General features: G+C 37.7%; 1 protein-coding gene across 5 annotated transcripts in view; it reads left to right on the top strand.

Moving 5' to 3' along the window:
• The window catches only part of LOC115238570 (protein bric-a-brac 1-like), a 453,053-nt gene that overhangs the window by 423,857 nt on the left and 19,181 nt on the right, over positions 1–10,015 (top strand). For all 5 annotated transcript variants that reach the window (XM_029812528.1, XM_029812531.1, XM_029812527.1 and 2 more), the window contains one exon: positions 8,237–8,294. In XM_029812528.1, the coding sequence (XP_029668388.1) occupies positions 8,237–8,294 (58 nt within the window). The remainder of the gene's footprint in view (positions 1–8,236; positions 8,295–10,015) is intronic.

Raw genomic sequence — 10,015 nt, 5'->3', positions numbered from 1 at the left:
TTCCCACCCCCGCTTGTTCCTCCTCCCTCACCGGTGATAAATCCTCATGGCGTACTTTCCTACGCCTTCGTTTCTTCCTCAACCAGCGACCGTCGCGATAATTAATCTCGTTGTCAAATTGGCGCAGTCAAATATCGATATTCGGATGGACGAGAGGTGTTTTTTCGCGACTCTTTTATTAATATATATTTATTGTTATAAAATACGCTTTTTGCATTTGATCGAAATGAGATTGTGTCATATTATTCTCGAGAAACGTGAGGATATTGAATTTTTTCATGTGAGAAAATCGTTGATATATAAAAACATTTCTCATATATACAACCCCGTGACACCCGATGAATTTTATATTTTATTCATTTTATTTTATTTATTGAAGCTCTTTCCAATTTAAACGAGCTTACTCACGTCTCTACAATTTCGCAATTTTTCGCGTTATTTATTTTCATTATTATCATAATGGCATATATTGATTCTACGTTTCTTTAATATGAAATGGCTGATTGCTGCAGTCGGAATGTCATTTCGTTCAAATTAGATAAATTGACTGTATCAATGTTTATTTACATATTTTCCAGGATATGTGACGGAAAAGCGTGTGACGTTTGCCACTCGCGAAAGAAGCACGAATGTAATAAAATATCGGTATCGGATGATCGCAAATCGCGGAGTTGAGCGCGCGCCGAGCGATACACGGCGGTAATTATTTTTCGTCGGAAATAACGAAGTGATAATAAACACATTTAATACTAACATTAATAATGCCGTCCATAATATTTCTTTGTCCGCGCAGCATTCCTCGTTCGAGCACCATCAAACACGAAATCAGGAGTTATGCCCGAGTGAAATATGCGTTTAATTCCGAATTATCGTTTGTGTTATCGGAGAGATACGTGCTATATTACATCATTAATATTGAAAAGAAAGCAAAAGCTATGATGTATGATAAACGTTCGATAATATAGAGTTTAGTCTTCGAAATCGTAGTGCATATGATGTAATATTGTAATATAATAATGTAGTAACGTTCTCTATACGTCGACTTTTTAGCGATTATGTACAAAGTTACATAGAAAATTATATACAAAATTAATTAAGTGTCGCATTTTTATTACATAGCATGTTAAAAAAATATGTAGCTGTTCGTTGCAAATTTATATTTTTTTTTCTTAAAAACAACTGTGTTTTTCTTACACCAATTGATTTCTTTCATTATTTTGTGCATAAAAGTATTGAGTTAAGATAATCGAAAAGTAAATATTTTATGAGATAATTCATAGAGAGTTTATGTAAAATTATGTCACATTAAATTATAAAATATCTCGTAAACTATTAAATTTTTGATTATACTATCCTTATAACTATTTATGTCGAATATTGCGAAGAATCGGTTTATGTAAACAAATTAGGGTGACTTCATTAAAAAAAATTAAGGTGACCTTGAAATAACCTTATGACCTTCATCCAAGATCAAACCAATGGCACCATCTTATATGCCTCTCGAAGTTACAAAATTTTTGTACGAAAAATTTTTTTGTAAAAGGCATGAGAAAAAAAGATATTTGGATGGGGCAATTAAAATGAGACACCCTGTATATGATTTTCGTGATTTCAACCGAAATGTACCGATTCAGGAAAGATTAAAGATAACTATGTAAAGTTACAATAGGCGGATAATAAACCCCTCTTTTTTTTTTGCCCTCTTTCGAAGTTTTCTCTTTCGAATCGAGTTTTCGCGCTTTCATCATCTCGCCTCGTACGTGAAACTTGGATGTAACGTGTAATTTCCCATGTATACCGCGTTTACTTTGATACCTAGACGAAGCGAGGATCCACGATGTTGTCGCGGGCTCTCGAACGGGAAGGAAGCGAATCTCTTCCCGAGTCCGAGGAGCGAACTTTCGTTCGGCGCGGCCGAAACTTTCCGGTAACTTGTTTCGCTAGAAAATAGCCCAAGTTTTCCTCGCGGCGCGACGATATCCCAAGAGCCTGAATACTTTATCCTGGAGGTGTCGGGAGGTCATCGTCTGATCCCGCGGCCAGCTCCGAGAATCATCGAGCGAATTCACGCTTACGATTCTCGTGATTGTTGCATTATGACTATTAATTGCTGGATGTTTTGGCTGTACAATAATAGCAAAAAGCTGTCAAAATTTAAAAAAAAACATACGATATTTCTTACTTTTATATTGTTTGGAAAATCAAATAAATAGATCTAGACAAGTAGAATTGTGCAAATTAAAAACTTGCACATTGCTTCCTCATCATTTTATCTTACAATGCTTAAGCTGCTTTAAGCATGCGGATTTTTCAATTTTTGCTTCCTCATAGAGGAAACTTTGTGAGCAAAATAAAAATTAAAATAATTTCTTTCACCGATCCTCACTAAATTCAACATCAAACATCCTTTAATAATACTCTACTCATGTAAAAAAATTTAATACAATATCTTAAATTTTCTGAAAGTTACAGCGTGTAAAGACATTTTTCAAAAAATTCAAAATTTTATAAAAAATAAACCCTTTCATCGATACTCACCAAATTCAGTAGTAACTATCCTTTAATAATATTTTATCCATCTAAAAAAATTTAACCTGATATCTCAAAATTTGTGAAAGTTACAATGTATACAGACATTTCTAAAAAAATTAAAAATTTTATAAAAAATTAACCTTTTCATTGATTCTCACCAAATTCAATACCAACCATCTTTGAATGATACCGTGTACAGACATTTCTTAAAAAATTCAAAATTTTATAAAAAATGAACCCTTTCACCGGTACTCACCAAATTCAGTAACAATCATCCTTTAATAATATTCTATTCATGTAAAAAAATTTAATCCGATATCTCAAATTTTCTGAAAGTCACAGCGTCTACACACACACACACACATACATACATACAGACATTTTTTAGGAATATGATTTTTCGACGTTTTGGAACATTCTAAACTCATTGGCAAAGAAAACTCGAAAAAAAATTTTGTCACGAAAACAAAGCTTTCTCTATGAGGAAGCAATAAAAAAAAAGAATTAAAGTATCACAAAATAATATGGTTTTTAACGTAAAAGAAAATAGTTGTGATTAATATTTTTTCTAATTTATAACAAAAACTTTTGATCGTGAATATTCCTTGAAATCAACTGCAAGAAACAAAAAAAAAATTGAGTAATTTACAGGAAGATTTTGGATTATTTTAAGTATTTTGCTTACAATTTTTAGTAAATAACTTTTATAGTAGGTAAAGTAAGTAGATCTAAATAAAGTTTTGCAGAAATATTTATTAGAGTTAATATATGTGATTATTTTTATTTTGCTGACAATGTTCTTTTCTTGTCAAATTTGACAATAAACCTATTATATACATAATATATTTGCAAAATATATTTTGTGCGTTTACTTTCTTCTTCTTCTACAATTTATTGGCGACGAATATTCGTCCTTGTTGCCATCAACTGATAAAGGATCTTTAGACAAAATATGTAGGTTTCTTAAAAACTCGCTCTTTTAGACTTCTGTCAAAATATACAATTTCCACGAAACTTTCGACAATTATAAATAAATTATAAATCAATTATTTAGTATAAGTCTGTGATTAATAGATTGATAGAAGAATATATCTTCTATAAATTAAGCGATAATCATGTAAATAAATTGAGGGATGAGAGTAAAGTTCTCAAAGTGAAGTATAGTTCATTTTCTGATGAAGAACCAAAATTGAAGAAATAAGGAAGATAGAGAAGAAGGTGAACAGGGGAAAAGATAGATGATGAAAAGCAGAATTATGTGCAAAAACACGTTCACTTAAAGCGATAAAACTCACTTGCGACATTAGTAGTAGACGTATCGGTATTCGCTGTTCGCGCGTCGTCTTTGGGAACTCGTCGTTAGTCGAGTTCGTAGCTTCCGGAATTGCCGGACCGCATCTCGATCGTGGAGAGGAGCAAGCCGGGACACCGCGACGGCGGCGGCGGCGGCGGTCGTGAAAAATTCAAGGCGGTCAGCCCGGTAATTTGAAAGCGGTTAATAGCGGGCGCATGCGATGCTGAAGAGAGGCAAGAAGGCGACAGAAGAAGAGCGCGAGAAAGAGACGGGGAGATTCGCAAGCGGGATAAAATCGCGCACGAGCTCGCGGCGCGATATATTTAATTCACGAATCTTTCTCCTCTCTCCTGCCGTGGCCAGGGCGATCTCCAGTGTGTCTTCTCGTCGGCCGGCCTGAAAGATGAAGGGGAAGATGACGAAGACGAGGATGCGCGCTTCGCGTCGGGATCAGAGAAAAAGAGAGAGGGAACGGGGAAGATGAAGGGGAAATGAGAGAGAACGAGAGGCCTCATTTCCATTAGCGGCATACATCATACAGAAACTCACCGGACTATATACGTGGGCGTGTGTTGCTGTCGCACGTCGAAACAAATTGAGATGCAGACTGCTGTTGCTGATGCTGCTGCTGAATGACAGCGTCTCTCTGTGCACGTCTCGAGACGCCGCCGCTCCTTTTCCGCGCTCTCTTCCGTATAAGTGATTTCACGCCCGCTTCTTGAAGTTCTTAAGCGCGATGTCAAAAACAAGTATGATTAGAGATAAAAAAACCGAGTTTTTTAAAAATGGGCGAAGGAACAAAACCGGTATTTTTGGGTAAAAAATTGTTTTTTTGGTAATTTTGAAAGATAGTGCCAGTTTTCTTCGAACAAAAGATGGTATGGGAATTAAATTAAATTTGTTTACTGGGTCAATAATCAATTTCAATGGATGGTGGTTGAACTAATTACTACTTCGCATTTGTTTAATCAGTTGAATTTGAATATTTTAAAACAGGTTAATTTTGATTTTTATAATTTAATGATATTTTTTGATGCTTTTTATTTTTAAAGTTTCATAAAAGTTAGAAGAAAACTCTGTCAAGCATATTCAAACTGTTGTTATTTTGTGGACCTGAAGTAAGAATAACACAGGACATGGAATCTGATACCTAATTTTAGTAAATTGGATGCTCATTTTTCAAACCTCCTCTTGCATCAAAGGTTAATAAATAAGCATCGAAATTAGATTTTTGAAAATGGATATTCTGAGTAATTAATGAGATAAAATACTCACTTTTGGGAGAATAAGTTTTTTTACCGAGTTTTTTTACCCAAAGTTTCTATATTTCTACTATCCTTTTAATCTCTAAGTATAATGCGATAACGATCGATGATAAATTTATTTCAAAATTTGCGAGTGGTGTCGCACTGTGGTGTTTCGCTGAACAACTTACATGAAACGGGACACCTCATTATTTCCTCTCTAAAGCTGTGATGATACGAAGAATATATTCATATAATTTGAATGGTTTCGAAAACGCTTTTGTCCATCTTGTCTCTTTTACATTATGATGTTAATTCATGGATACACGAAGAAGAAAAGAAAAGAAGAACACATATTGTAATCTTTATTGGCATACGCTCCTATTATTATACTCGCCCGTATGCGTATGTAATATGCAATTCTTTCATTACAAAAATCTTCAAACGAGCCCTATCGCGTCTCTCGTATTCTCGTCGTCGTCGCGTTCGTCGAACGGGATTATCCGCGAGAAAAGCGGTCGAACTGGCATTGCATTCCGAGCGCAATAACGTAAGAACGACGGGACGGCTTGAAAAAAGGAGAGAAGGACGGGAAAAAATGCGGGGAAAGAGAAAAGGAGAGAGAGAGAGAGAGAGCGCACAGAGTCGGGAGTGGGCGACCGCGATATATAGGGACGCTCGCAATTTTCTCGTCAATGCACACGTCAACCGGCATGTCGCGTATGCACTCCGCACGGCGTGTTCCACGAGCTTGCACCGCAGAGGACGGGGGCGCGGGAGGGAGGGGGGGAGACGCGAGACAATGAAAAATGCACGCGCCGCGATATACTACTTGCGCGTTCAAGTTACAACTGCAGAGAGAGCGGGACTCGGTATCTCTCTCTCTCTCTCTCTCTTTCTCTTCTTTTTTTTTTTGCTGTCTCTCCCTCTTGGTCTCACTTATGCATCCTCCTCGTCCTCCTCGTCCTCCTCCACGGCTCGAGCGAGGCTCGTCGGAAACAGCAAGCGGGCTGCTCAATAATTCTTTGTGTGGTTTAGCCGAGAGATGCGTGTGCACGTGTATTGACGCGGGGCTATTTCGCGAAATTGCCAACGCTCTCGTGCCATCTCCCCCTCGTGTCACGACGACGGAGACGTTATTTCGCCTGCACCACCGCCGCCTTTCGCCTCCGCCTCGTGGAAAGCCCTTGCCCTCTCCCCCTCCTCCTCCTCCTCCTCTTTACTTCCGCGTGAATGAACCTGATGACCGGAGAGATGAATCCCGAAAAGCGACTTACGGTAACTGCGGTGCGAAGAGTGTATCTTGGAATAGATTTCATTGTAAAAAATTTTCTGGAAATTCAGGCACATTTTTGTCTAATTTTTCAGATCTGAGTGTCTGAAAGGAATTTCATCTCTGTCTGTCTTAATCATCTCAGAGTCGTTTTTCTGAAAGTTCAGAGGAGCGTGTCTGAAAATCGAAGCGTGTCTGAAAATTCAGACAATGCATCTGGAAAAAAGCTGCAGACACTATGTCTGAAATTTCAGTCGATCTTTTGTATACTGTTGAAAAATTTCAATATTCTGCGATACAATACGCGAAGGATACGGAAGTATTTTTTTACTTCTGAAGAGTAACGTTTGAAAACTATCTAACTGTGTCAAATGACGTTTAAGTTGTTCATATCTACTCGAATATTCACACATGTGGGATGGGTTAATGAACTAATAGTAATTTAAATTTATTGATAGGTGAATTATTAGTATAATAATATTGAGAGAGAGTTCAGCGCCTAAATAAAGAATATACTTTCTTTAAATGATTGGATAGAGCGTAGGGCGAGAACACTTTCCGTACGAGCGTCCTTCAAACTAAAGCAGCATCCAATTCCAGCAGAACTTCGTGGATCAACGAAATTTTTTCCCGCTCGTGGGAAGAAAAGAAAGAGAGAGAGAGAGAGAGGAAGAGAGAGAGAGAGAAAGTGGAAGAAACGGAGCGGAAGGATTTAAGCGGCGATCTGGGTGCATCGAGCGACCCTTAAAAATTAATTTGAAAAGTCAGGCGAGAGAGAGAGAGAGAGAGAGAGAGAGAGAGAGAGAGAAAGTGCGGCCGGAAGTGTAGCGTACACGAGAAGTATAGCGGCGCGTGCTCCTGCTTACCGCGATATTGCGGAAATCGCGAAATCTGAAAGCGGTGGCCCGGAGGAAGAGGGACGGGGACAGAGGGAGAGGGAGGGGGAGGCGAAACTTTTCAAATGAGCCAACTTTGCGTGTGTCTTGCGCTTTCGGTGCCCGGCGTCTCGCGAAACCCTTTTCGAAAAGCCCCGCATATTAACAAAGTTGTCGGCTGAGGTGAACAGCTCCGATTACCCTCGCGTTTCCGGTGTGTACGAATCTTTACTCGGCAAATTTTCGGACAGTTGAGCGATGTTGAGCTGCGAAAAAAGAATGTCGAGTCGCATTCGCGCGCTTTCTCGATTAAAAGTGCTATACTTTTATCTTGTCTATCCAATGAATTCTCTTTATAGAATTTTGAGTTTGTTATCTGTAAAATGAAACTGAAAATTGAAACTTCAAACAAAGTGTCTGCAGCTTCTTTGCGTCAGACATACTGTCTGAATTTTCGGACAGCATTCTGTCTGAATTTTTAGACACACTTTTCTAAATTTTCATGAAAACTCCGATGATTAAGTCAGATTGTCTGAAATTCCTTTCAGACACTCAGATCTGAAAATTCAGACAAAAATGTGCCTGAATTTTTAGAAAATTTTTTACATCTTTTAAATTTTTTATAGAGTCCTCTCTTATTATCCGACACACAAAAGTACAGTTAATCAAGCCAAACGCGATTCGATGATTAAAGTGTTTCTTAGAACGCGACGACTAGATTTTAAGTAGGGATTTAAATATTCCTTGTTATACAACTTATAATTAAAAATTAAATACTAATTATATTTTGCGACGCCGAACGCGGTACTAGACAAGGATTAAAATACTTCAACTCTCCCTCTCTTACGGGCGATTTTCGATTAAATAATTATCCCGCAGCGGTACTCGTTTTGCTTTCGGTTAGAAAAAGAGATTGTCCGGATAAGGGATTAAGTCGTTTTCCCAACCGGCCGTTAAATCGCCGCTAATCGCCGCTTTAGCACACTGACGTCTGACCGACCGAACTTTTCTGTTTCAGGCCAAGTTGTTGGAGTCGTCCCACGCTTGGCTCGGCGCCTCCACCTCCAGTATAGCAGGTGAGTCTTGTGTTTTCCTTTTTCTCCTCTTCGTCTCGTTTCGATACGTTTCAGGAGATAATCGCCCTCTCGACACGGCCGGACGTAACGTGGAAACCTCCACGTTAGACAACGCACACACGCGTGCAACGTCTGCTCGCCTATTTCAAATTTTAATGCACAGGGTGTCCCCGAGCTAATGGCACTTTTTTCAATAAAAGAAAATATATATACATATATGTATATATATCAAATCATAAAGAGAAGAGAAGATTTAAAAAGAATTCTATAAAATTATTTAAAGAAAAAGTGTAATATGCAGTGTTTGCTGTTATCTAGATGAAATTATCTAGATAATCATTTAGATGACGCAATTGCATTATCTCATCTTTATCTGGATAATAATGGGATGTATTATTTATATCTTTATCTTAGATAGAAAAATGCGTCATCTGCCTTAAATTATCTAAGATAATGGCTGCATTCAACAGAACTCAGCCCTTAGTAAGCGCTTTATGATTCTTTAATATGTTTGGTTCTTACATTTAGATCCAACGGGGAACCAAAGGTAAGATCCAATCATATTAAAGAATCATTAAGCACTGTACTTAATGTGAAACTATAAAAAATAGACCTAAAGTGTGTTGCGTGCATACTTGCCTTGTACGCGCGTGGTATTTTCTATTATTTTCACTGTCGAATGTGATCTTTTCAATGAAAAAATCTATAACTCTATATCTATATCTAGGTAACTATATATTATTTTAGTTGTTACATTTTTCCTTAATTATTTTTTTTAAAGCAATGTTATCTTAATATTATTTTAATAAAATGCTTTATATAATTTCATCTATTATCTAGATAAACTTGAAATAAATCATCTTTTATCTAAGATAAAATTTTGTCTTATCTTATCTTTATCTAGATGATTTCAATATTATCTATGCAAAACACTGGTAGTATCTAATATATATTTATATAAATGTCAGTTTAGAGATTTAAAAAAAAAAAAAGTCGAATACTTTAAGCAAATTAGATAAACGCTTATTTAGATGTACATGCAATATACATATATAGTGTTTAATCATTTTTGATATTTTTAGCATATTTTTTTCTTTTTTCAAATTCACTTTTTTAAAGTTATTTTTATATGATGTCTACCGTCAAAAAGAAAGTACAATCGATCGAAGACACCCTGTATAGCCTGTTTTGTGACATATTTAAAGATTACATTTCTCTCCTATAATATCTGTCGCGCAAAGCTCGACGATCGGTTTCCGCAGTAAAGTAGCGACGGAAGGACCGATCATCCTTTTCGAGTTTCGAGAGGAGATTCTCTTCCCTCAAACATCCCTCGAGGGGCTGTGTCGTCCCACCAAGTTCACGGTCACGTTGTCCCCGTCGTTGAATCCCGACTTGGAGAGAACGTGACGGGGAGTTTCTCGTTCTAGAAACGCGGACTCCGTTGATTTCTCTAGTCCTTTGGAGGTAAAACATCCGCTGTTCGGAGATCGATATCTCATGGCCGCTTAGTGTTACACGGGACGATAAGGTTCCGGAACATGGCCGTCGTCGTGAACGACGTCGTCGACGATAACACAGGAGGTGGCAACACGGGCCGAGCACGGGGAGAGGTCGAGATGTAGGAGTCGAAGGTGGTGGTCGAACAGCAATAAACGATATGGAGGGAGGGCGCGAGAGCGTGGACCACGCCATTACCCCGACAATAATAAAGCGCAGGA

This window comes from Formica exsecta, unplaced genomic scaffold, assembly GCF_003651465.1.
Source record: "Formica exsecta isolate Colony F162 unplaced genomic scaffold, ASM365146v1 scaffold35, whole genome shotgun sequence".
Classification (NCBI taxonomy): Eukaryota; Metazoa; Arthropoda; class Insecta; order Hymenoptera; family Formicidae; genus Formica; species Formica exsecta.
Note: the sequence above shows the minus strand (reverse complement) of the source record. Positions and strands in the feature narration are given on the sequence as shown.